We start from the raw sequence: 27,237 nt of genomic DNA, 5'->3' as shown, positions 1-27,237 counted from the left end.
CCCAGAAGATTAGAGCAGAAAGTACATCAAACATGGCATGAAGGTGCAAACTAATAACTAGGAAGCAGAAATCCAGAGTGAACCTAAGTGTGGTATCAGAACTGAGCCAAACAACCATGCACAGATGAATGGCAGCCCATCCTGCTTCAGCCTGAAATGGAGACAAAAAGGAAGACGCCTACCCCATTGCCATGGCACTTCTTGCTACAGCGTTCAGACTCAAAGATGGTGGATGTGTTCTGGCAGCGTCCCTCAAAGCAAACCTGAAGAGAAAGAATCCCAAAAGCTCAGTGTAAGCCCTTTGGGTTGCATACCATATGACTGCCTCATGTTAGTTTGTGATTTGCAGCCTCCCAGACACCCTGGAACACAACTAATACCACAGAGAGAACAAAACTTTCCCAAGCAAACATTTAATCACTATTCTAAATCCCAGCAAACACACATCGGAGAGAGGAGTGGGAGCTCAAAAGTAAATATATTGGTCATATCCATGTGGCAAGTCTGTGGTGGAGCTCTTGGGTGTCTTGATTTCTAATCATGTATCTCATCTCTAAGACAGCCTCAACAAACGAGCAACCCCCTAATTTTGCATTGGCCCACTCTTCATCTGGCAAAGACTTAAGGTATGGCCTTTGGTTTGCCTTCTTCCACTGCTCAGAAACATCTAAGAAATTAATTTCTAACAAACATAATAATCCCCTAAAAAGACATTAGACATCAGAAATGAATGCCTTAAAACCACAAAGCCTTGAACCTCCCCACACCATTACAGGCAGGACTGTACCTACATGGTGGCTCCCACATTTTGTTCCTGTCAACACCAAGCCAGGGTCCAGCATCTCCTTGTCTTCATTCTCAGATCTGTGCACGTGGGTCCCTCGGCACTTCACCTGTATCCTCTGCTGGGAGATGGTTGTGTCTATGGCCACGGCATTGGGCTGCAGGGGTTTGGAAGCATAGCTCTGGCACTGGATCTTCCCACATTTAGCATCTCTGATTTCAAAGGAAGGGCTAAGTGATTATTTCTGGCTTTTTGAATGTTTTGCAGGCTTCAACTCTATGCGTAAGTTCAAGCAGCAGTGTTGAGGAATGGCTGGCTCAATGACAAAAGAGCAAGCACCTCCCGGGGCTAGCCCAAGCATCAGTGTTTGAAGGGTACTGATAGTATCACTTCGCTGTCCCCATGGTAGGCCAGCCTCAGAAAAAAAATCACAGAGAAGACTGAGAAGCTTTTGTCTCAGTACTATGTTAGAAAACTACATTTCCGCTTACAGGATTGAAAATCCCCTGTTCCTGTGCTTCAAAAAAATACCAACTGAATGTTTTAAATACAAAGGACAGGGAAAATGGTAAACTTAGAGTCCTTATGACTGAAGCATTAAGTCCTACCAGGAAGCAACTGGTTTCCCAGGGGTGTGAGAGGGACTGAAACCAAAGCATGGCTCAGTTTAGTCTACTGGCCCATAATTTTGTAATATGTGAACAGATCTTCTCCAGCCAGCAACTGTTCTCTACCTTTTCTCGCACTTCCTGTAGTTGCCGTAGGTGTCCTTCCCACAGTTCCCATAGGTGTCTCCGGCGGCATTAACGTTCTCAAAACAAATATCTGGTGCTGGCGTTGCTCCTGCATGGGAGAAACTCATGTGGCTGGTCTCTGTGGAGCCTGGCAGCCCTCCTCACCCTATGCCAACTACCCAGCTGTCCTTTTTCTGTCATGGTTTGAGCATGGGAAATTTTTGCTGCCTCCTCCAAGCAAGAAAGGCAGGAGAGCAGGTTCCTCAGGCTTTGTCACTGATAACATATATGCAAGGTACTACTGCCTTACACAGGGTGAATAACAGCAGGATACTACATAATATTGCCAGTTCAAAGGAAAACATGTTTCACTGCAAGTAGTGTCCTTACCAGGCCCCCACAGCTGCAAGCACTGGTCTTCATACGTGAGGCACATGCCACTGTAGCAATATGCTCTTCCTCCTTCACAAGAAGCCCCATCAATTTGGTAAGAGTTGGGGGGACAAAATGGTGACTGGCCAGTGCAGTATTCTGGGAGGTCACACAGTCCTGACTGTTCCCTGCAGAGAGTTCCCGGAGACATCAGCTAAAGAGGTACAAAGGGAAAAAATGGAATTATGGTTTGACTCCTTGCTGGTTTTGTGTTTGCATGATGTCTCTAATGTAGGTAAGAAAAGAAAAAACCTTCATCCTTTCATCCACCTTGTGCTAGGTTTTCTGAGGTCAGCAGTGATCCAAATGACTCTGTAACTTCATTAGCTGTGTGAGCTGTGTAGAATCAAATTGGTGACTGGATCTCTTCCCTAGGCGAGGATGAGATCATGCACAGAAAATAAGGCTGCCAGATCTCAAGGGAATGCTGCTCCATCTCTCTGTACCCAAGGGTGGGATCTGATACACCTAAATGATTTCTGACAGATGCATGCTTGTGTAATCTGTTCTCCAACACCCCCCCCCCCCCCCCCCCATCTGGGAAGTTTGATTCAGTATTTGCCTGTCATCTCTGCTGGTGACATTTTCCTAATGTGTAATTTACATCTCCCTTGCTATGAGTTTACCATGGATGCAGAGGAAGGCCATACACAATTACATCTAGGAGGTTTATTTAAGTTTCTTTTGAAGGGAGTGAGAGTCCAGATGGATTCCTGCAAAATTATTTTTTCACATGTTCAGGATAGGTCACTACAAGCATGCAGTTCACATGCAAACATAAAAATGAGCCGAAGAGAAATGTTTGCCTATGCTCATTTTGGAGAGGATTTGGAGACAGACTCTATTTGGCTGTGTTTGCTCACATTTCCCCTCTGTTTCACCTTCATGTACCTACCACTGTTATTCCCTCTCCTCTTTTAGAAAAACCCAGAAAGCTCACCTTGCACTGATGACAGCAGCTGCCATGGGCACATTCGGCACCCAGCTTTAGGGTGCAGTTGTTGGCATTGCAGCAAGGGTTATTGCATTCCTGGAAGACAGCAAGATGCAACAGTTTACAAGGCAGATGTTCAAGACAAGAATAGTGTCAGAGCATTGAAGCGCGAGGGTGAGAAGATGAATTATATTCAGTGTCAGCCTTTCTTCCACAACAGGCTCATGAAACACAACATTTGATGGTTTACACTATTGCATAATCATATCCTCTGTTGGATGGACTGGGTACGATAGGCTATGCTCATTACCTCTGGTGAGTCTGGGCTGCTGGCTTCAGCACCCTTTTGGCTTACTAGTCAGAGTTTGGGTTTGGAGAAGCAAGATCCAATTCTAAGAGAAGCCTCATCGTTATCAAAAATGGAGCGGTAGTTAAAGTGCACTTAAAGATGCATGAAAATGCAATGTGTAGGAAGATTATTTTTTTTTTTTAATGAAGCTTTCATCAGCTCTGTTTTATCATGGATTGCACCATCCCTGAGTTCTGGGATGCACTGTACTGTGCGCTGTAAATTTAGTTAGGTATTTTAATATCTATGTGATATGATACTTTTCAACCTTGATTACATTGCATATACATTTACATATAGGACAGGTATGCATATCTCCTGCACAAAGAAAAGCTGCTACCATATCACATAACTGTATTTACCAAATACATAATAAAATCATTGTGTCCCAGCTAAGCCCCAGATGGTTGGATCTGAACAACTGTTACCTCCACCTCTCCACAGTCACACTCCTCCCCCTCTTCCAAGTAGCCGTTTCCACATTTCTTCCCTCCATACAAATTCTTGGTGTCTGGCATGTTGGAGAGGCACATCCCTCCACCAGACTGCAGATACTTCTCCAGCTCTTTCCTGTTGCACTGGTTGAACACCTTGGGGAATGGGTGCCTGAATGCAGAAAAACATCATGACAGATTGAGGCAAGGGTTCAGAGCACCAAAAATGAGCAGATGCCAATATGTACCTGCATGTGTTTACTGCTCATCTGAACATTTTCCATATTTGGAGGAAATGCATCACATAAAAGAAGGTATTCAGTGGAGACAATTTTGTTAAAAACTGCTGAACCTCAAAGGGGAAGGGCTTGAGGAAACAGGGAATATGGCTTAAAGTGAATGTGTTCAGCTGTCGTTTTTACGTGACTGAAATATGAAAGCTGTTGTCGTTCCTCATCCAAAATGAGCTTTAGAATCCTGGTGGTTTCCAGAGTCATTCTCACTTCCTTTTTCTCTAGAAGCCAGTTACTCTTTCCCTTTCAAATACTGGTTTTCGGTGTCTTACTGAAAGCCATATTCTGGAGACAGCAAGCAACAGATCTGTTTTCATATCTCCTTAGTTGGAAACATAGCTCAATCACTGTGCCTTTTAATAAAATCAGTGATCAGTTCTTTCCTGAAGAAACCCTTTTTCCTCTCTTCTCCACATTATAACATGTTATCTTTTCTGGGAGATTCTTTAGAAACCCTGTCAACTATTTATGCATTTCATGTGCAACACAGCAATGAAACCACCATAAACATCTATGTGCCAAGCTGACACACCATAACATGTTTTGGTCACCCTTCATTTCTTTGTGCTTGCTGGCAATAGCCAGGCAGTTCAGGTTTTGGAGAAGGATGCACTAAACTTGCTTTGGAGTGACGGATTGCTTGGTAGGACACAGGGGCAAGCACAAACTCAGAGATGAAGGCCTGAGACAGTCTTTCAGGAAAAAAGATAGGAAAATTTGACTTTATAACAGTGAAGAACATCAAGCAGACCCACCTCATTCTGCATTTCTAGTTCTTCCTCCCCTAAGCCCCCTGCATTTCCCAGTGAGACCCAGTAAGCCAGACTCACCCAATTGCAGAAGCCATGATGCAGCCTCCATCCTCCGCACGGGTAGCACAGCAGCCAGCAGAATCGTGATTCATGCCAAAGTTGTGTCCCATCTCATGGGCAATGGTAGCAGCAACACCAATGGCATTTTCAGAGTGGTCCTGTGCAAGGTCAAAGAGGCAAGTCAGTGTTTCACCTGTGCCTGTCCCATGCACCTCGGGGTCATTTCTCAATGCTACTTGTAGAAAACATCTGCTGAAGGTATTTCTGCCTGTGAGCAGGTGAGCTACAGGCCTTCAGAGGAAATATTTTATTCCTGGGATTTAGAAGGCACGTGTTGCATATATTCACTGCTGGCAAGAAACATCACATTAGGCATTAGCAATAACTTACCATGTTCACTCCTCCTGACTGGAAATAAGAGCACATGGACATCACGGGAGCCAAGCCTACTGTGGTACCTTGGAAGGACACACCCCTAAAATCAACCCAGAAAGAGCATGAAATGGCACTGAGGGTACTAATTGTGAATATTTCATTTACCCTACACCTGCTATTTGCTGGCTTGGGATTCAGGGACATGACAGAGCTCGGTGACACCCCCATGGTGCAGCCATGCTCAGCTCCTGCCTGGCAAGCTGGAAGTCTGCACTGGCCTTGCCAGTGTCTGATGCAGGAGCCCTGTTATTACTGTGCAGGACATCACTGCATCAAGAAGAAATATAGAAATGTTAAAGGGGGGGGGGAAAAAAAAAAAAAAGGAGGAGAGGTATTGTATCTCTGCATTTTGCTCCCACAGGCTCCATCTTTGAATTTGCTCATCAATGAATTACTATGGGAGAGGCAAGAAGGTCTAAGACTTGCTGCAGATTTTTCTTCTAATGACTTCTGCATTGCTGGCCATAGCTACTGGCCCTAATGAGATCAGAGGGATGAGTCACAGACCATCAGCTCCCAGCACCATGGCTGCTGTGTCTCAGCACAGTGAGCTAGGAACAAATGCCTTCTGCAAAGGGCTTAGCTCCCCTTCACAGGTCTCGCTTATGGCTCAGATTTTCTTGAAATAGCATGTGTAGCTGTGACAGACCATGTGCAGCTGCTTGTGATATGCATACATAAAACTGATGCACGCTGATACACGTGCATTGAGATTGCCACATATCCAGAGACCCACACTTTTCCTAAAGTCATTGTGCTCTGGGTACCATCACTGGCGGAGCAGCCACTACATAAATCTGCCTCGCTGAAGCTTAGAACAATATAATCCAAGATATTGATTTCCCACCCACACAACCCACTTTCAGAACCGGGTTATTTCAGAAGAAATACACCTACGTGACTAGTTGGACATTATCGTATTTTCTGTACACCCGCTCCTTGTTACTCCAGGCCAGAAAGGAATTCAGGGTGGAGTAGGGATTCTCAGTTACATCGCATTTATCCCCATGATTCCAGATCTCCAGCCCCACCAAGGCAATCCGGATATTCAGGGACCTGTAAAACTGACAGATACAGGAGGGAAAAGAGAGGACAAAATGAGCACCACTAATTTATTTTATTGCCTTTTAAACCTTGTGTATAAACACTGATAAATGCTACTACAGAAAGAAACACGTGATCAGATATGTTCTCTCTGGAAATGCATTGTAACTTAGCACCATGTCTCTGCAGAATGAAAAGTGCACCACCCGCAAGACTAAATTGGGTTGGACTAGAGATGCTAAACATTCATTTTCTTAATGAATGACAGAGATATCATCTAGGAAAAAAAAAAAAAAAGAAACAGACTGAAGACTGACATCATGTTAATCTTTAGGTATGTCAAAATTCCTCAAAAAGAAAGGAAATAATCTGCTGCCCACGTCAAGTACAAACAGGACAAGTCTTTCTGGGCAGGGAGCAGTGGAAGGAGTTTAAGGAGAGATGGGGAGTACGAAGAGGGTAGATCTGAAAAGCAGTGATGTTTGCAGTGATGTTTACTTCAACAGCACTGTGTACCACTGCAAGGATGACCTCTGAAGGCTCCTACTTGCCAAGATTTCTACAATTTGAAGTGAATACCTTAGTCCTTTACCAAAAAGGAGTATTTAGGTGACACAGTTAATACAGAGATGCATTAAAATAAAGAGATGCTCCTGCTGGCTCCATGTTAAGGAAAGGAGACTCCCCCACCCCATCCCCAGTGTCCAACAACAGAACAATTGGGAAAACAGTCTCCACTACCCAAGTCTCTGGGGAGAACTAGCAAAACATTACTCTCTCTCCCAAGAAGACAGCCTTCCTCTGCCACAATCAATTCTCATAATTGGCAATCTGAGCTTTGTCTTCCTTAGTTCTTGCACACCTGATCTCACCTTATCTACGTAATTAGCAGCCTCCACTAGTTTAAGCCTTGTTGCTTCAATGTTGAAGTGATGTTTCTGAAACTGAATAAAATGGACATGTCAGGCAGCATGAAGAGAACTAGGAAGAGATGAAATGTGTTAAAACATATCACATTATTTTGAGAATTAGAAGATGATGCCCAAATCCTTCCTTCATTGTACATCTCCCTATAAACCCACCTGTACACGCAAATTCAGAATTCATCCCTGGCATCCCACGGCAGGGATGTTTTTCCAGTGGTGGTAGGAACTGAGTGGAGCAACCCAAAGTCATCAAAAAAAATCAACATTTTTTAGGTAGAATATATGGTAACATCCAGGAAGAAGAAATTTGCCTATTCAAGCCACACAGTAATTAATGATTTAATTTTAGTGAACAGTGTTTGATTCAAGGAATTAGTGTTGCAAAAGGTTGAGATTTTTATTAAGGAGACTGAAAAATCTAGGACTTTTCTCCTAGCAAGGGAAGCAATAAAATAAGGGCAGTTCACAGCTACACTGCGAGGGTGCCTACCCCAGCTTGTCTAATGAAATGGTCAACAGCATATGGCAGTTCCTGGGTATAATGTGTTTTCTCATACTTTCTCTGGCATCCTGCTGCCTTATAGAGGAGACTGAAATGGCTTCTGCTCTCTGGTTTTGTTCAGAATAAATTATAGCCCAGAGCAGTACGTGGCTTTCACTGCTGGAGTTTCATGTTGTAAATTATAAATAGGATCAGCTCGACTCCTGTCTGTGCTGGAGATTAAATGATCAACGAAACACTGCACAGTTTGCACTGTCAGTAAGTACATCTGGCATGCAGTCCAGGCTGGGCACGGGGGAGGGATTGCTGGCTTCAATGGGTCTCTTCTAGCCCTATTCCATCACCTGGAGCCTTTGAAACACCTATTTCTATCTCTGCCAAGAGCTCAAAGCAGAGGGTAATCTTGGTTATCTTCTCTAGAGATGAAATACAGACCCACATCATTGCTAGACACCCCCAGGTGACCCAAGGCTGAAGACAGTCTCTCCCATCCTTAACCATGGGCAGCAAAGGGGCTCCCAAACGCTCATGAAGATATGGGAGCATTCAGCTCTGGATCACTGGTACCTTGGGAGGCAAAAACTGACCCCCAGCTCTTGTCCTTCATCCCAGTCATAATCTGCTAGGCAAGAGTGGCTGATGGTGGCAGCAGAGGGGACAGCAGTGACAGAGACTCAGTTCTCCCCAGCTGCAGGTGGGGGCAGGACATTTGGAATGGCAAAGGGAAGCCTGTCTGCCCCAGCTATGGCACCTGTCTGATGTCTATGGCACCAGCAATGCTGCAAGCAGGATGCTCGCCCTGTGCCCAGTGCTCATCTGGTATAAAACCCATCCCTTTTCTCACCTCCGCATAATCAGCCACAAGCAGCAGCTCCACATACTTCGTAGTCTGCAGAGTATCCCGCCTCACCTACAGCAGCGGCGACAAAGGTTATTTCCCCAATATCCCCCAAGAAACCCTTTGCAAAACATACATACAGGCTATTTTTCACCGTTCTTTTTTTTTTTTTTTTCACTGGCCATTCACCTCACCCCATCAGGGACCTTGAGATGTGATTGATTTAGAGTAAACAGCATCACAAGTCAGTTATAGTACACGTTGATGTGCATGTTCTCAGTCCATCCCAGTTTGCTCATGTACTGGCTGCACAAATCCATGCAGGAACAGCCACAGCCTGGATTCGTCACCGTTCTCACAGCACTCATTGAGTTCCCTGCCAGAACCACTGTTTGGCAACCAGCTTGCTACAAAGCTCAGATATTCTCGCCCATTTCCCTTTCCAAGCTGTGCTCCTGCAGATCAGCAGGATCCGCAGGCTGGGAGCCAGGGGGAAATCTGGAGCATCACATGGGGACCCGGTCAGAGCCCTCCTCACCCTGAGGTGGGGCGTTTTCACCCCGGCTGTGAAGTCCCTGAGCCAGCCCTCAGTTGTGACCGTGCCGTCCTGGTGGCCACAGGCTCCTCTCTGTAGCTTCAGGTCACCCAACCTGTAGATAAAGTGCTGGTCTGGGCTGCCGGGGACAGGCTCCACGATGTAGCTGGAGTTGCTGCTCAGCACGATGAGTCCTCTGTTGGAGCAGGAAGCAGAGAGACAGAAAACTAGTTACTACTGCAGCAAACTGAGCCAAATCCTTCCTCTGCTGCTGCGCTCCCAGCTGCCTTGGGGAGGCATTTATCTCTACCAGGCTGGGCAGCTCATTCAAAAGAAGGATGGGAATAGTTTGAGTTCAGAAGGGGGAATTCCTGAGCTTGCATATATTAAAAGCTGTTAAAATGGGCTCTGACATTCAGATGAAAGGCTGTAGGAGCACGTGCTGCTGCAACAAGGACTAATTTTATTTATTTATTTATTTATTTATTTAAAGTACAGCTTTTTCTTTAGTGGCAGTGGAAATTTTTCAGCTGATCAGAGAAATTTGTCTGCAGCAGAACTGCCTAAAAAAAAAAGTGAAGGTTTTGTTTTGTTTTTTGTCAATGGGAAAAAAAGTTTGTTTTTGCATCCTTTTTTTGCAGATTTTGTCTCCTTTCATTTCCCTGTCTCACAGTCTCATTGTAGGGAATTAAAAAAACACAACACCAATGTGGACAAATAATGGGTGCCACCATAACCCAGGTATTTTTCCACTTTCTTCCATCTCCTGAGAAGACCTATAACAATTTCTAATTAAGAATTTGTTTTTTACTTTTTTTTTTCCTCTCACGTCAAGTGCCATTTTGGCCACAACCAGGGTCTGAACCCCAAAAGCCCCATGCCCCACCTCCTCATGGCCGCTCTCTCCAGCTGCCCGTCCCACCCTGTGCAGCCTCCCTTTGAAAAGAAAACCTGCTTCACACTGAAGAGAGCAAGTGCCTGACAAAAGGGGTCATAAAAGGGGCAATAAATAATGTATGTGACTGCGAAGTGCTTTCCTTGTCGTTCAGGATCATATTCAAAGCACTTTCCCAGAGGCACATCTTATAAACCTTTTTTTTCCATCCCATGGCTACTTATGGGAGCAAGTGCAGCCACACAGCTTTAAGGAGAGCAGGGAGCTGTTGTTATGCTTTGTCCCACTTTTCCTCCAGTTCTTCCCAAAAAGCCTAAGCCACGAATCAGCTCAGAGCTTCCCCAAATTGCCAATAATGCTCATAGAGCCCAGCAGCATCTTAAGCTGGGATGGTCACCTTCTCCTCCAGAGCCTCTGGTTACAGCTGCCTTTAGGTTTAGGGCCGTATCCTGCCTTCTCTCCTCTCCACAGGGCAGCCCCCAAGCAGAGGCTCTGTGTGCATATGCAAAAAGCCCTGCAATGGCCCAGTTGGCTTTCTGGTATGAAGCACTCAGGGCATCGAACACCCTCAGAAGATGACCTGAGGGGTGCAGGAGCTGTTACATGCACCCCAGACATCTGTCTCCTCTAGCTAGAAGGGGACAAGACAGGCTGGCAGAAGCAGAGCACACCTGTGACTACTTTTGGATGACTTACTGCAAACCACAGGTGGCCACACTGCCCTGTTTATTTCCCCGGGCTCTTTGGCCTGCTATACATCCACTTAAGATTTCTGGGGTTTGCTTTGGCAAGGGCTGCTTCCTGGCTGGGCCATGTCCCATCAGCACAGCTCCCAATTACTTCTTGAGAGCAGATGACCGCTAATATCAATAAAGCGCACATGGTATTTTGGAAACAAACTCAGAGCTGGTGTAAATGAACACATACGGACCGTCTTTTTCTGCCAGAGACTCCATTATGACCAAAGCCAAGGTATTAAAGGCGGAACACACAACCCCTGCACCACCCAGGGAGAAAAGTGGCGAGTGAGGTGAGGAAGCAGAGCTGACAATGCTGGGGGAAGTTTGGACCTGAACACTGTCCCCAAACACAAAAACTGGCCAGTTGGGAGAGGCTGGGAGAAGGAGCTGGGTTTGGTATTAGCACAGGAGCATTGGGTTGGGACAGGGCGAGTCCTGTCCCTGTCTCTGTGAGGGACACAGCCCTGGCTCACTACTGGGAGACGCCTCTTGCTCCAGACGATGCCTGAGCTGAAGATATTTCCCCTGACGTGCTCCCTTTAGTGCCCAGGACTCTTTGTTGGGTGGGATTTGAGGACAGGCCCACCTGCCCAGACAGACCCTGAGGTGCACAGCACAACACTGACCCCCATACTTACCGCAGGCCCCTGCACGCACTGAGCGCCACACTGGAGTGCTCTCTGCCCCGCACTGTCCCATGGTAAAAGCAGTGCTCCTGCAAGGCAGAGGGCAGCGGGGTTGGCAATTTACTTCAGGGATGGACACACACTATGTTTAGGCATCACTGAGTCCCGTTTGAGTCCCAGTACTCCACTAATTGCTCTATTTCCGCTGCAAGTGGTGCCTGTCTCCATTACATCCCCAAGGATGCAACTCGGATGGCCTCAGCATGAAGCAGATGTGGAGCTGACTGTAAGGGAGCTGCCTGTCGATGGCAGCTGGCCCCGGGTCAGGCCCCAGAGGACGTGCCTAGGAGGGTGACGCCATGGGCAGTGGGGAAGTCCCCGCCTGGGGGCTCCGGGCAAGACAAAGGCAGCTTCTGGCAGGGACAAGGAGGCTTTGGGGTAGAAACGCCAACATACCCATCCCGGCCCTTCCCCTCGCCCGGGGGCAGCACCAGTAAAGATGATCTCATGGGGATTTTATCTCTTATTTTTACATCGCGACCAATGCGCATCTTTGTGCCGCTGCGGCAGTCAGCCAGCCAAGGGCAGTGTGAGAGCAGTAATTCATGGGGGGCTTAGCTGGAGAGCAGCCAGCTCACTCAGGCTGGTTTTCCCAAAGGCTGCAAACATCCCCAGCATGGGGTGGCAGAATTAAAAGCAAGAGGGTGAGCAGTGGGAGGAATGGACAATTCTCCAGCTCTCGGAGATCAGGGAGCAATGCTGCTGGCTGACCTCGGCAGATAACAGAGCTCAGGCAAAAACAGGAAGGTGTTTTTACCATTGTTTGGTGACGGAGATGCTTTCTCGCTGGAAAACCCCAGGCCAGTAAGCCAGACTGCCCTCCCCTTCAGCTTCCAGCTGTGGGAAGCCTGGCCTGGAAGAAAGGCTCTGGAGGACGATGCTCCTCTGCTGCTCCCTGCACGCCGGGGTCTGCACTCACCGTGTGGTTCAGGGGCACAGTCTGAGCTTGTCCCGTCTGGTTGTAATGAGTCTCGGTGTAGCCTGGTGCAAAGAGGTTTCTGCAGATATCAGGGAAAAAAAGGGGCAGGGGAGGAAGACAGTAAGAGATTTCTTTAGACCTGGCTTTATTTTCCTACTTGTACTGGAAAATTTGCCTGACCTCACCACATCCAGCTATATACTGCCCTCCCAGGAGCTCTGCACTTCTCTTGTGGAGCACACCCACTTCCGAAGGGATGTGGCAAACCATCTTCCTAAGTGCTCTTGCAAGCCATTTGTTAAATTAAATTAAAACAATAAAGGAGAGGCTATCCCTCAGTTCAATCAGGTGCTGAACTGCATTTCTAATAGCCTCAAGTGAGCAAGTTTTTATGTGAAGATTTAAAAAAATGAATAAAATATCATCATCCTCCCTTAATGGGTGAAAGTCTCTGTGCAGAGTCTCCTTTCTGCTGCAAAGTTCTGCCCCAGATATACTGGAAGGAGGCTGAGCATACTGAAGGCCAGCTCAGGACACATCTTGGCCCTGGAGCACGGGTGCGAGTTCATAGCTCAAATCCAGACTCTCCAGTGCTCAGATCTGAGCGCAATTATAAACTGATCTGCATCTGCATTTCAACCTCTGACCAGCAGCCGATTTACATCTTTGTTCTAGGAAACTGCTGATTCCCCAGTTTGAATTTGATCATGCCATCCTCATATAGACAATATTCTCCCTGTCTTTAGCCCAGGATTAGGCCAAAAGTCTATAAAAGGCGCTCCTGTGCACTGAATAGTAAGTGTTTTGACTTGGTTCCAGAGGAAACAGCCTTCCCCTTTTTTTAAACATCTGCATTTACTAAACAGTGATGTAAAAAAGTACAGTAAGTCAAAATCTGGGCCAAACCAAGAAGGTCACATCCTGTGTCCATCTCAGCCACAGTATAACACAGCTTTAAAACTTTTTTTTTTTTTTTAAACAATGGTCTCATTTCCAAAAAATTGGATCCTAGAACGTGCCCGGTCAATCCAGCACTCTCGCACAGCAACCTCGTGCTGCTGTCCCCCCAGGAGGTACCACCCGTGCTGCAGCACGAGGATGCTGCGCGCCCCGGGCAGCGCGACACCTGCAGCGCCCAGCTGCAGCTCGGCCCCTCTGCGCCGCTGCTTCAGGCTCCACATGAAGGAAAGGAGCAAAAGGTTTTGGTTTTTTGTATGGTTTCTTCGGGCTGGGTAAACATGACCTGACTGATCAGTCTGTACAAGAAGCAAAATTGAAGATTTTTTTCCCTTTTTTTTTTTTTTTTTTTTTTTTTTTAATACATGGCAATCAGGTCTAATGTACCTTCAAAGCCTCTTTTTCAATAATGGAGTGTGTGTTTGTGATATCAACTGATTAAATTAAGCCTGAGCCTCCGGAAAGAAGCACCACCTCTTATCAGAGTGTATGAAAGTGCTTCCCCATCCTGCATCCAAAGGGCAGGACACCTGAACAAGTAACGATGCCTTAGTGTCAACCAAAACCATGTGCCACTGCTTTACTTTATAGCATTTGATGCCAGGAATACAAGAGCTTTTATCTCCACTTTCAGAGTTCACTGTAGCCCAGGAAAGCTCATTTTGTTTCTTTCTGATGTGCTAATTCCTATCACTAGATCTTGTCAGCGATCCGGAAGGCTCAATTGCTGTTTTCCAGCTATCTCCGATCTGCAAGACGAAGATAAACCCAGAAGTGCCATCCCACAAAAAATAACTCCCTTCAGCTCCCTGACTGCAGTAGCTTGCTCAGCAGGAGGCTGCAAGAAACAAATGTTTAATCAACAGATTGCATTAACTGGAAGGAAATTGCCTTGAGCAATGTGCTCTGGCAGGTATCTGGTCTCTGTAAGAGACTGTCATCTCGAGAGGAGACGTGAAACCGATGTGAATCTGCCTGGCACTACTGCAGCTAGAATTAGACACCAGCCCATAGATTTCCAGTAGCAGAGGCTTGCACAGCCTACTTTTTCATTCCCAAACAAGCATGCCTGTGTTTTCCTCCTGCTCCCTTATTCTTGGAAAGCATGCACTATGAATAGCTAGTTTTTTCTCTGCTCCAGCACCACAAAACTGCCCAGTGCTTTGACTCTTGGTGCCCACGACTCATCTGCCCCTCCAGCTCCCACCCAGCCCCACAGCCGAGCTCAGCACACCAGGTTTTTTGGGCACAGGATGATGGCACGATGCACACACTGTGTGCACTTCTCTTCCTACCAGCAGACAGAGAGGTCTGGAAGGGGATGACGCTGCTGAGCGGTCTGCCTGTGCGGTTAGATATTTGTGCAGCTGCTGAGCAGTGCCATCTGATGACTTTCAATTCCCTCTCCACCAGCAGACTCCTGTGCTACATCGCAGGTTTCCCATGCAAGACCCAGCTTCTTATTCTGAGCCTAAACAGCCTTGTTTTGAAGGTCTTCCCCCGCTGTAGCGCAGGGGAGCCCTGGGGCTCTTGCAACACTGCTGCGGTGTGAGGTGGTGAGGGTAGGAAAGAGGAAAAACAACAGGACATCTTGCAATACTCTCAAGGGGCTACCGCACTTCACAGCCTGTGAAAGTTCATTCCCAGCCCAGCTCACTTCCTCAGCTAGCATCAAGTTTACCACCAAAACGTAAACAAATAGAAGAGAAACCTTCACAGCTCCAAGTGTACCAGAGTCATCAGCCCATCAGTTCCTCTTCTCCATGTGTTGTTGGATAAACAGGAGAGACCAGCGAGACACTGGTACCCCAAAGCCTTTTATCTGCTTTTATCTGCTCAGTGACCTTCATCTGCCACCATTTCAGGACACTGCCAGGCTCCCAGAGAGCTCAGCCCTGCAAATGCTGTGGGACCTGACTCACGGCTTCCATAGGAGCACAAGGTTTATGTTCTTGACAGAGGAGGAGAGCACAGAAAAACACAGCATGATTTGATCCTTTCTTTCCTGTTATGTTATATAGCCCTGCAGCCATCTCTGAAACAGCTTTAGATGTAGGTGCAAATGCCTGTAAGGTTTGGATGTGAAAACAGCATCATGTAAAGGCTTCAGAGAGCCACACAGCTGACAGACTGCTAGCACACATCTTCAGTAAAAGGCAGCACAGAGTTGGCCATTAGAGGGGTTATCAGCAGAAGGAATTGATGAAATCGGAGTGAAAGTGGTTTGGGGATGGGAGGGCTCTCCTTTGTTAAGCCCTGATCACAGCTGCAGCTGTGTGGGGCTGTTTGAGCGCTCAGGGTGTCCTCGAGGATCCCACACACCTTCCCAGCAGCAACCAACTTTCGGCAAGATCAGTCGCTCCCCCAGATCCAGCTCAGGCTGCACACACTGGGTGGAAGAGCCGGCTCTTGGCAGGCCCTGCCCTGCAGAAAGCCTCAGGACCCGGCTTCAATGCAAGCAAGGAAGCCAAATGAAGCACAAGTGGCTCGGTGCCATAACGTACAGATGGCTTGAGCCTGTTTCTGCTGATGGCTGGTGTGGAGCAGCCTTGGCCCTGCTCCAGGCTGTCAATGATATCATTGTTGGAGACAAAGCCTCGCTCTCCACACCGCCGTGCAGAGCTGGCAGGCCAGGGCAGTGCCTCTTCGCCTTGCCACATTGAGACATGGTCGTGCACTTCACACTCGAGCCGATGGCATTTGGTGGCAGAAAATGTGGGGGCAAACCCAGGATTCTCAGCAGGCAGCTGCCCCTAAAGGGAACACCCCAGAGCTCCCCAAAACAGCAGGAGGTTGTTGGGGCTGTTCTACTGCAGCCGTGCTTGCTTGAGGGAGTGCACGTCGCCCAGCTGCTCTGGGTAGCCTCACCCATGCTCTCCTGGTAAAAGGGGAGCAGTTGTGTCTGCCTGTGAAACATCACTTGCTAGCAGAAGCCTCGGAGGAGCTCAGAGGCCTCCATCACAGGGGGAGCCATGGGAGGTGTGTTTTCCCCAGTCAGAGATCATCATGGGCAATGGCAGCACCCCACCAACACGCTGCTGCGCTCACCCATGGGAGCAAGCCCTTTTTTTTTTTTTTTTTTTTTTTAAATAATTCAGTCCTGCCAGCTACTTTGTTTAGGTTCATTTTACAGAGGGACTGGTCTGCATGGACAGCTGCCACTTTTAAAATAGGAGACAAACATATTTTTTGTCCCACCTTACCACACCCTCCCCCCCCCCCAAAAAAAAAAAAAAAAAAAAAAAAAAAAAGAGAGACAGTCCACAAGCCTCTTGTGAGAAACATCTACTCCTCATTTTTAAGTCTTGGGACTAAGAAGAGTGAAGCCTGCAGTCTCTGACATTTCTTCCCTTGTCCCTTTCCTCAAATCACAATAAATCTGTCCAGCCTGGCTGCCAGCATCTGGGGGTGGAGGGAATTGGTTCTCCCAAGAAAGTTTTGACATCAGATTTCCATCTACAATTTGTGGTCCCTCTCCACTGCCTTCCAGTAGGATCCAAGTAGGGCAAGAAAGGGAATTTGACTCCTCACTTCCCAGACTCTTAAACGTTCCCTAATGTCAGAATTTATGATGAGAACCTGAGGTGACCCCATCTCAAACACCACCGAAATGGCACCCCTGACAATGCAAGCAGGCAGCCCTGCTCTCTGCATCCACCCCTAGTGGGAAATCAGGGATTTCACCTCTCTGCAAGTCTCCGGCCAAAACCCAGCACTTCATTAAATCACTGAAATCCAGACTTTTTTTTCTTGGTGCTGATGAATCTCATCCAGACAAAGCTTAAAGCTCTTAAGCTCCCTCCCTCAAGAGCCTTTGCTGATGTATCTGGGAACATGTTTATTGTGCAAACTGCAGCAGTTTGGAAGGAAGAAAGTTTCCCAGCTCTTTAGGTGGAACTACACTCCTATTTCTGTGACAGTTATCATGTAAATCACGTTACAGGACCCAAGCAAATTTGTCACATTACCCTCCAGCTCACCAATGGGAACCATAAAACTTGCCTTGAGAGGAAAAAGGAAATAAAATAAATGGGAAATTAGCTGATAATGAGTCAGGGAGCAAAAGATTTAAAGGGTTCCATTTCCTTCTCTCTTCCTCCCTGCCTCACACAGAAATCACCGAATGTCTCAGGGGAACCAGGAGGCTGAAAGGCAGTTATGGCTTTCCAGGTCCCACCCCTGTTTTTCTGATGACTCCGAGAGACAACAGAGCAGGATAAACTCGATTTCCCTCCTTTATGTAACCCTTAACCCCCCGTGCAGGAAGTCTAATAGACACTGATAGCGCGCAGCTCATCAGTGGAATAATCTCAGATATCCTTCCTGCCTGGGGGTGGGCAGCAACCTCCCCTCTTCCTCATTCAGCTGGGAGAAGAGGCACTGGAAATGAAAAAGAAGGAAACTGTGACACACAAGTGACATGCAAATCTGTCATCGAGCTGCTGAGAGCATCAAATAGGGCAGGAGTGATTGTCAGCTACCTGGATGGGGCCAGAAGGGCTTGGACATGATACTGCTCCTTATCAGATCCAGCTGACACAAAATAGCCATCTGGATTGCTCCCAAGCTCAGGCCAGATAGGTTTTGGACTTTTTGTGCTGTCCTCAGGCCACTGCTGCACATTTCTGCCAGCCTGTGATCACAGGTGCTGTAGGAATGCAGCAGGCAGAACACAACTGAAGCACCCACCTATGGGATTCACCACAGGCAGGGACACCCCTGGGGAAGGTGACTTCTGGAGGAGCACCCACTGCCCTTCTGTCGTGGTTCCGCTCGAGTGGGCAGCCGAGCTCCACCACAGCCGCTCTCTCACTCCCCCTCCTCAAAGAGGAATGGGGAGAAAATATGTGAAAAGGGCTCAAGGATTGAGATAAGGACGAGAAAATCACGCAATAATTATTGTAACGGGCAAAACAGACTCGGCATAAGGAGATAGTAAGATTTATTGCCTACCACTAACAAGCGAGAGAAGTGAGAAAACAAAGAAAAAAAAAAACCAAAAGCACCTTCCCCCCCCATCCACCCTCTTCCACCTCCTCCCCCCGAGCGGCGCAGGGGAACGGGGAATGGGGGTTATGGTCAGTCTACAGCACTTCTTCTCTGCCGCTCCTTCTCGGTCACTCTCGTCCCCTGTGCTGTGGGGTCCCACCCACGGGATGCAGTCCTTGATGAACTGATCCGGCGTGGGCTTCCCACAGGCAGCAGCTCTTCCAGAACTGCTCCAGATATGGGTCCGTACCACGGGGTCCATCCCTCAGGAGAAAACTGCTCCAACCTGGCTCCCCTACGGGCAGCAGCTCCTGCCAGATCACCTGCTCCTGCGTGGGCTCCTCTCCACGGGCTACAGGTCCGGCCCAGAAACTGCTCCGGCAGGGGTCTTCCACAGGCGGCAGCCTCCATCGGTGCAGGGCCACCTGCTCCACCGTGGTCTCCTCCACGGGCTGCAGCGTGGAGCCCTGCTCCACCGTGGTACTCCATGGGCTGCAGGGGGACATCCTGCTTCACCATGGTCCTCACCACAGGCCGCAGGGGACTTCTGCTCCGGCGCCTGGAGCACCTCTCCCCCTCCTTCTACACTGACCTTGGCGCAAGGCTGTTCCTCACTCCTCTCACTCTCCCCGCTGCTGTGTGGCGCAGCGTTTTTTCCCTGTCTTAAATATGCTCTCACAGAGGCGAAAAACAACATCGCTTATTGGCTCGGATCTGGAAAACAATGGGGCCCTTCCCAAACATGGGGCAGCTTCTAGATCTTTCTCACAGAAACCACCCCTATGGCTCCCTGCTACCAAAACCTTGCCACGTAAACCCACTACATTCCACCCCTCGCCTCTGTTAAAAGCATATTTAAGACTACTCACAACATACTCTTACTTTACAATTATCACAACAACCTTCACAAACTTCACTTACATCAAAAAGAAAAAGAATTCACCACACCAAAATAAACATAACATCATCACAGCACCGACAAGGTGGACATTTTACACACACACCACCCCTCGTCCCTTCACCACACTAACATATCACAGTTACTGCTTTCTTAAATTCTTCACAACTTGTACATTCCTAACAATCATCCTGCACATATTTTTGCCCGTTACTTCTACTAACTATCATCCTTATCTCAAATTCCTTGAGCCCCACGTTGGGCGCCAAAAAAGACTGTCGTGGTTCCGCTCGAGTGGGCAGCCGAGCTCCACCACAGCCGCTCTCTCACTCCCCCTCCTCAAAGAGGAATGGGGAGAAAATATGTGAAAAGGGCTCAAGGATTGAGATAAGGACGAGAAAATCACGCAATAATTATTGTAACGGGCAAAACAGACTCGGCATAAGGAGATAGTAAGATTTATTGCCTACCACTAACAAGCGAGAGAAGTGAGAAAACAAAGAAAAAAAAAAAACCAAAAGCACCTTCCCCCCCCATCCACCCTCTTCCACCTCCTCCCCCCGAGCGGCGCAGGGGAACGGGGAATGGGGGTTATGGTCAGTCTACAGCACTTCTTCTCTGCCGCTCCTTCTCGGTCACTCTCGTCCCCTGTGCTGTGGGGTCCCACCCACGGGATGCAGTCCTTGATGAACTGATCCGGCGTGGGCTTCCCACAGGCAGCAGCTCTTCCAGAACTGCTCCAGATATGGGTCCGTACCACGGGGTCCATCCCTCAGGAGAAAACTGCTCCAACCTGGCTCCCCTACGGGCAGCAGCTCCTGCCAGATCACCTGCTCCTGCGTGGGCTCCTCTCCACGGGCTACAGGTCCGGCCCAGAAACTGCTCCGGCAGGGGTCTTCCACAGGCGGCAGCCTCCATCGGTGCAGGGCCACCTGCTCCACCGTGGTCTCCTCCACGGGCTGCAGCGTGGAGCCCTGCTCCACCGTGGTACTCCATGGGCTGCAGGGGGACATCCTGCTTCACCATGGTCCTCACCACAGGCCGCAGGGGACTTCTGCTCCGGCGCCTGGAGCACCTCTCCCCCTCCTTCTACACTGACCTTGGCGCAAGGCTGTTCCTCACTCCTCTCACTCTCCCCGCTGCTGTGTGGCGCAGCGTTTTTTCCCTGTCTTAAATATGCTCTCACAGAGGCGAAAAACAACATCGCTTATTGGCTCGGATCTGGAAAACAATGGGGCCCTTCCCAAACATGGGGCAGCTTCTAGATCTTTCTCACAGAAACCACCCCTATGGCTCCCTGCTACCAAAACCTTGCCACGTAAACCCACTACACCTTCACAGCAAGCCATCCTTCCCCATGTCTGCTCTTCCCCACAGGAGACACAAAAAAGAGGAGGACTGGGAGGAAAGTCTTGTAGATATTTCTCCTGCATTCCAGTGAGAAAAATTCCACACAGGTTTCTGCTGTGCAAATGTCAACTCCCCCTTTGCTAGAAAGGGCTCACACCAGGCAGCTCTGCCACATATTCAGACCATCCCAGCATCCCCTCCACGCTTGGCTCAAAGCTGCTTTTTATTAACAAATGTGAATGCCTTTAAAATAGTCTCTTCTGATCCAAGATTTTCAACTCAGATTCTTCCGTTCCAAAGCCCCAGCCAATTTTAAAACTGTTTTATAGGCATCTCTCCATATATTTGTTGTTTGTGCAGCTTTGAGCTTTCCAATCCTGCAGCTGCACGACATGGTTTTGGGTCACTTAAAACAAGCCTAAGTCATTTGGGGGATATACTTTTGTCGTTACTCAGAGATGTTACATGGTGTTGTGAACTCTACTTGGAACCGCGGTGTGGTTCCGCCTTTGTATTAAATGCCTGAACAGGAAATAATGCAATATTATGTTAACAACTAATGCAATAATTGTATTCTTAGATATACGAAGCCCAAACACAGATGATGTACCGAGTCTTTCAAAATACAGAATTGTGTGCAGTTCTGAAGAAATATATGCAATAATGTTTCACCTCTGGATGAACACCATGTCCTTTTCATATAGGATATGAAATTACAGCCTTCATGTGAACATTTCTTCCACATACTCAAGACAGCTTGTTTCATTCAAAGCTAGTTTATCCCTACAAAACCAATATAGATGATTGTATTTCCCACTTCCTTTTCCAAAGCAAGCCCATATTTTCATCACCTTCATCTCTCTTTATGGGCTGGTGAGCATGTGGACATGTAACAAGGTTGCCTAACCCACCAGCTTTCCAGAGCTTCTCTAAACTGGATCGATGAAATGACCCAGACCTCTGGGGCTCATTTGAACTCAAAAAGCCATAAGTACCTTCCACTGCCAAGGAAACTCAAAGCAGAGCAGCTAGCCCTTCAGGTGGCTCCAAAGGGACACTTCGCAATGGGGACCCACACCTCCTCTCACATTGCCTGGGTGCCTGACAAACCCCCCCGGGGAAGATGCCCCAATCTGTCACCACTCAACACCCCAAGCCTCAGCTGTGTTAAGCTGCTGGGCACTGGGAGCTACCCCAGGCTGGACTCCATGTGCAGCAGCAAGGAGCAGCAGTTTTCCTTCCCTTCTCGTACAAGTGTTCTGTGGATGCTGTTGTTATCAGGGCTCCCATGCACTTCATGCTTTTCTGGCTGCCTCATCATTGCTCTCTCTGTTTGAGAGTCTCTAAACTACTTTTGCACCTCTGCGAGTCTGAGAAGCGGTGGCTCTCCAGAGCCTCTCCTAATCACATTCACAGACTTGCACTTTGGGATGGTGCCATCACCTCTCCTGCACGAGGACTTGAGGCCTGGCAAGTCTCCCATGTGAAGTGCTGCTATCAATAAATCACTCGCATTTTCCACACAAAAAAAATAAATAAATAAAACCAGAAACTCCAAGCCAGTCGCCCTATTTCAGCAGTCCTTGTAAGGGGAATTACCCTGCAGTGGAACCATGTGTGCAGACTTCAGCCTGCGTGTATACATCTCAATGAATGAAAATACATTTCAGGAAATAAGCACAATAGAAGCCCTCTATTATTATCATGGTGTTTACCAACACCAGCAACGTGTTTGCCTGCGCTGGAAATAGCACAGCTCCGCTCCCACGAGGCACCTGGAGTTAGGTCACCACGCTGCATACAGACTGATTCTGCAAGGCTCCTTGCCTCTGCCAGCAGTGAATTCACTTCTGCACAGTTATTGCTGAATATTTTAGACCTGACAGCCCTTTCACTGGGAAGAAGACCCCCAGCAGGCACATCACCTTCAGGTCCAGCTCAGAGACCATCCCTGATGAAATTGCTGCCAGCAACAGCTATTTTTCCTGCATTAGACAGGACCAAGTTGGCAGAGCTCATGCTGTCTGGTCTCTTCCATACCTTCTCTATTTTCCTAGCTGAGACACACCAAGACACAGAATTTATGGCTGGTTCTGTTTAGCCCCACACAGGTGCAGACTGACTGGGAGATGTATCCAGGTTTTGCTGCTCCAAACCTCCCAGCAGTTTCTGTAGTCTATTACAGAAAGCACCTCGTAGGATGTACACTCCTCTCATCAGCCATCAGGCTTCATGCTTTACTGCACACAATGCCAAGAAAAATCTGTTTTTCTTCCAAGCCACCCAAATATTACTTAGATTTATGCACTGCCATCAGAACTAATAAGATCTTGTGACACTTCGCCCTTTCAGGAGGAAAGCTGAGCCCTGAGCTCTGTGATTGGCATGTCCATACAATACCTTTAAAATACTGCCAGAGTTACTATTCCAAGGCTATTATTCCCTCTGCTGGTTCTAGCTGACATACAATTGGTAGTGTTTCCACAGATAAATCTTCAGATCAATTCAAAAATAAAACACCAACAGGGCAAGTGGACTGCTTGGCAAAAGCAGCTTATTGCAGCTACATTTCCAGCTGCTTTTTTACCACTGGAAGCTAATCCACACACTGGACAAAGCCAGTGGAGCAAGCCTCAAGGCAGGAATCTTTCTACCTCCCTTTGTCTCCTGCAGTTTCAGCTGAATTCAATACACATCATGCCCAATGCTATCACACAGCATTGCTGGATCATGCCCGAGAAGAGGCTGCATTTCAGTTAATGTAAAAGCATTTTTTCAGTCTATTTTAACATGAAGGTCACTAATGGAATAGAAACTGTCAGATCATTTCTCCTAGGAACCAGGGAGCAGCATCACTTCTGATCACAGCAAATGAAATCCTCATTACAGTCACACTGACTCTAAAGCAGGGAGCCGTTTGGTAAATAGAGAGCTTTGTAGCAGCAACATTTTCTGGTTAAATTAAGAATTATGATGCAAAAACAGCTTTGCAGGCTGCAGGCCAGGTCACTACCTGCTTTTTGCTGACAAAGCTCTGTTGCAGTCAGGGCTGCCTGGCTGATTAACATCAGTGGGTCTCAGACCTGGAATAACCTTGAAATCCCAAAAAGGACTTCCTCATCCTGTCTTTATCAGAACCCTGTTAAGTCACTGGTGGTTTTCCTGTTGACTTCACTGTAATCCTTATACATTATTTCAGTGAGCACACAGGTCAGAATGCAATGCTCAAGCACACTTACCCATTTTTCTCTAACTCCAAGACAAGCTCCTGGCCTTCTGCCTCGATCTTAACTTCAGCTTGGAATGGATGCTGTGTGCAAAAGAGACAATGCCTGTTACTCAGAAATCATCATCACCGCAAATGTATCCACACACTGCATGTCCAGCTCCAGGGGTGCACTGAGCCTCTCTGCGTGCACACCATGGTCAGGACCATGTCATGGGACACTCCAACTTGCCCCATAGGTCTACACATCAAATAGAGGAGCTAGCTAACCAAAGCTTCATTTGTTGTCACAGCAGAGAAAAAAAAAAAAAAAAATTTTAGAAGCCTATTTCAGCACAAGAGCAATCACGCCTCTTTCAGAGATTTTCACAGAATTCTTTTACTCCCAGAAGATGTCAGTAAGATGCAGGCTACAGTCTCCCTTAGACGTCTTCAGGCCCTCACTGTTTTGGGGACGGTATTTCACAGCTGCTCCCATATTAGTCCCAGGCTGCAGAGGGACTGGAAACCATGACAGCAGCTTTCTGGTGTGTTCAAGCACGCCAGCCACAGCCCCGGTTTGCAATCTGCATATAGCTCGGCTCCAAGTGAGGATGCAGGACAGCTGGCTGTGTTAATGCTGCTATTAGTGTTAGCAGAAAGGGCCCCAATTTCTTAGCACAATGGCCAATGTATAACCAAAACCACCATTAAAAAAAATAATAATAATTTAAGGCTAGAATACATTTCCAGGGGCCCAACTAGATGGCCTCTGCAGATCTCCAGGGTTTTACCTCCCTCTCAAAGCAGAACCACTGGCTGAAGGCAGGTTTCTGGATCTGAGTGATTACACATAAAGGAAATGGATGAATAACTCCTCAGAAAAGAAATAACCCATCAGATAAAAGACTTCTCTATTCAGCTGAAACCGCACCCCCAAAAATTCCTGAAAACTGGTGAGAGATGGTCAACTCTATTATTTCCTTATTCAGTGTTAGTGGGGATTTTGCAGAAGAGACCAACTGAAAGCATGACAGATTTAACAGAATGCTCTGTTAAAAGGTTTGTCAGCCAGAGCCATGCTTTGGTGTCACTTCATTGATTCCAAGTTCTATTACAAGCTCCTCTTAAATCAGCTCCTGCTCATATTCTTTTGTTTATCTGTCCTTTGTTTTTCAGGGCATCGTATCAGGCTCACACAGGTGATGCAGAAGTATATACATTCAATCCATGCAGCAATGGCTAATTCCAAGGGGCTGAGCTTTGGTTTACTGACTTACAGGTGCTCGGTATGACCCAGGGCGGGTCTGTTGTTCTGCTAATGTGTAAGCAAGAGAGGCTGCCTTGCCCACAGCTAGGGGGTCTAAGGGTCTATTACTGTAATTACTCAAAGGTTGTGCAAACATTGTTATTACTAATAATGCCTTCCCTTCTCCTTCAATAAATACACTGCTTCAGAGTGCATTGATTGCTGTGTAACTGAAACATCCCAGCTGTACATAAGCTTTGCTAACACTCATTTGGGAGAAACAGGAATTTGCCTGAAACAAACCAAGCGAGACCCCTGAGACACAGCAAATTTATGTCAGGGCAAATGCTGTCCAGATGTATTCATATTGCTATCAATATGAGAGAGAAACAAAGCTTCCAGGCTATGTTGCAAGAATAGTTTTAAGAGAATTAAGAGCATGAGAAAGTCATTGCAGCTTTTTCTTATTTAAAGTATTGGAAATTCCCATTACATAGGGTGGACAAAGCCTGGAATAACAATGCTTATTGAGAGCCACCATAATTTTTCTTCAGAATAATGCTGTAGCTTCCCTTTTCCTGGTTCACCATTTAAACATCACTTGGATTGTCCTTTCCCACTTCATTATGCAACTGATAACTTCTTGAAAGCAGCAACACAGATGCTGGGAAAAGGAACTGTGGTTTGCGGTTGATGTTCAAATCTGGCATCCCAGCAGTTCCCAAAGCGGCTGCAGACTACTGACACGCCGCTGAATTGCCATGTGTAAGAGGGGAGCGAGTTCTGCACTGACACAAACGGTGTGCAAGGCACAGGCTGCCAGAGGAGCTGCAGATGCTCCATCCCTGGAGGTGCTCGAGGCCAGGTGGGATGGGGATGAGGATGGGGCTGGGGGCAGCCTGGGCTGGCGGGAGGTGTCCCTATTCGTTTCAGAGGGCTGGAACTGGGAGGGCATTAAGGTCCCTTCCTACCCAAGCCGTTCATTGATTCTCAGACCTGCACCTGAGCAGGGCGTGGGGCTTTGTGTTGGCAGTCAAGCACCCCCCAGCTGCGCTTCTGCTCCCCGCAGCCCCTCCAATAGCTCAGGCAGCAGGACCAAAGCGGGGGTCTTCCAGCCCTCGGCGTTAGTCCCCCTCCCTCCCGAAGCCCCCGGGGGTGCCGGCAAAGCAGACACAAGCCGGCTCTCACCACCCACCTTCTCGCTGCCGGGGCTCCCCAGCGCTTCCCAGCGCGGCACCACCACCACGGGCTGCGGCTCCGAGCCGGCGGCCACCTCTCCTCCTGGGGAAAAACGAGGCGAGCAGCTCACCAGCCCGGCCCTCGAGTGAAAAAAACGAGGAACCGGGCCGGAGGAGACCCCCTTCATCCCACCCCATGCCATGCCATCCTCCCCATGCCATCCTCTCCATCTCACCCCACCCCATAGCATCCTCCCCATCCCACCCCACCCTCCCCAGGGCTCAGGCAGCAAGATGCACTTGTCCCCCTCTCGGTCCCCCCCGCACTCACGGCGCGGTGGCCGCAGCAGCAGCGAGAGGGCGATGCCGCAGAGCAGCCCCCGGCCCCGCATGGCTCCGGGCAGGAACGGCTCCACCGCCGCCCCGCGTATAAAAGCTGCCGGCGCAGCTTTCCCCTCCCACCCCCGGCCCTACAGCCGGCCCTACAGCCCCCTGCCTGGGGGTGGGGGTGCTGCCGGGTGTCTCCTCCTCCTCTTCTTCCTCCTGCCCGGCTCGGGGATGCGCCACGGGTACCGGTGGGGGGAGCCCTGGGGGTCCCCCTCCGCCAGGCGCTGTGCCAGCACAGCAAGCTGACGGCCAGCAAAGGAGGAGAGACCTGCTGGATTAAGCAGGCAAATACGTGCTAAACTCCTGGAGGAGCTGTGCTCTGGCACTGTTGGTGTATTTATTGTATTTATAGGTAACCCAGCCAGCCTCTTCACGGCTGAACCCATGTCCCCAGAGGCATCCTAAATCCCGTCTCTCCAGGGCAATGCATTGCCACCGGGCGGCTGAAGGGATGCAGGCTGTGATTTATGCTGGCCAGATGCAAAACCAACTTCATTGCCTCCCTCCCCCTTAGGCAGATGGAGGGACTGGGGGTGAGGCAGGGTTTGGGAGCACCCACAGCTCCCAGGCCCTGTGCTGCCCCTCAGGGATGGCCACTCACTCTTGTGAGACTCCCAAAGGGGTGTCCCTGTCTTCTCCTGCACCCTTCAGGGCTGTCCCACGGGCTGTGTCCTCCATGCACCAGCTCTTTGGGATCTCAGCATTTCAGGGGGATGAGCCCATTTCCAGGTG

At 48.4% G+C, this 27,237-nt stretch overlaps 1 protein-coding gene across 1 annotated transcript in view; it reads right to left on the bottom strand.

The window, feature by feature from the left end:
* Positions 1–26,510, bottom strand: part of ADAM19 (ADAM metallopeptidase domain 19) — a gene marked incomplete at both ends in the record, with an annotated part of 31,845 nt that extends 5,335 nt beyond the window's left edge. Inside the window, 17 exons of the mRNA XM_084295458.1 lie at positions 183–263; positions 792–996; positions 1,519–1,627; positions 1,909–2,104; positions 2,891–2,980; positions 3,662–3,839; positions 4,791–4,930; positions 5,163–5,247; positions 6,105–6,271; positions 7,124–7,195; positions 8,524–8,589; positions 9,056–9,248; positions 11,326–11,402; positions 12,293–12,371; positions 23,726–23,796; positions 26,136–26,221; positions 26,450–26,510. Of these exons, the coding sequence (XP_084151584.1) occupies positions 183–263; positions 792–996; positions 1,519–1,627; positions 1,909–2,104; positions 2,891–2,980; positions 3,662–3,839; positions 4,791–4,930; positions 5,163–5,247; positions 6,105–6,271; positions 7,124–7,195; positions 8,524–8,589; positions 9,056–9,248; positions 11,326–11,402; positions 12,293–12,371; positions 23,726–23,796; positions 26,136–26,221; positions 26,450–26,510 (1,956 nt within the window). The remainder of the gene's footprint in view (positions 1–182; positions 264–791; positions 997–1,518; positions 1,628–1,908; positions 2,105–2,890; positions 2,981–3,661; positions 3,840–4,790; positions 4,931–5,162; positions 5,248–6,104; positions 6,272–7,123; positions 7,196–8,523; positions 8,590–9,055; positions 9,249–11,325; positions 11,403–12,292; positions 12,372–23,725; positions 23,797–26,135; positions 26,222–26,449) is intronic.
* Positions 26,511–27,237: the final 727 nt, after the last annotated feature.

Source organism: Netta rufina, assembly GCF_964035555.1.
Source record: "Netta rufina genome assembly, chromosome: 14".
NCBI classification, from domain to species: Eukaryota; Metazoa; Chordata; class Aves; order Anseriformes; family Anatidae; genus Netta; species Netta rufina.
This window is presented reverse-complemented; position numbering and strand designations above follow the sequence as displayed.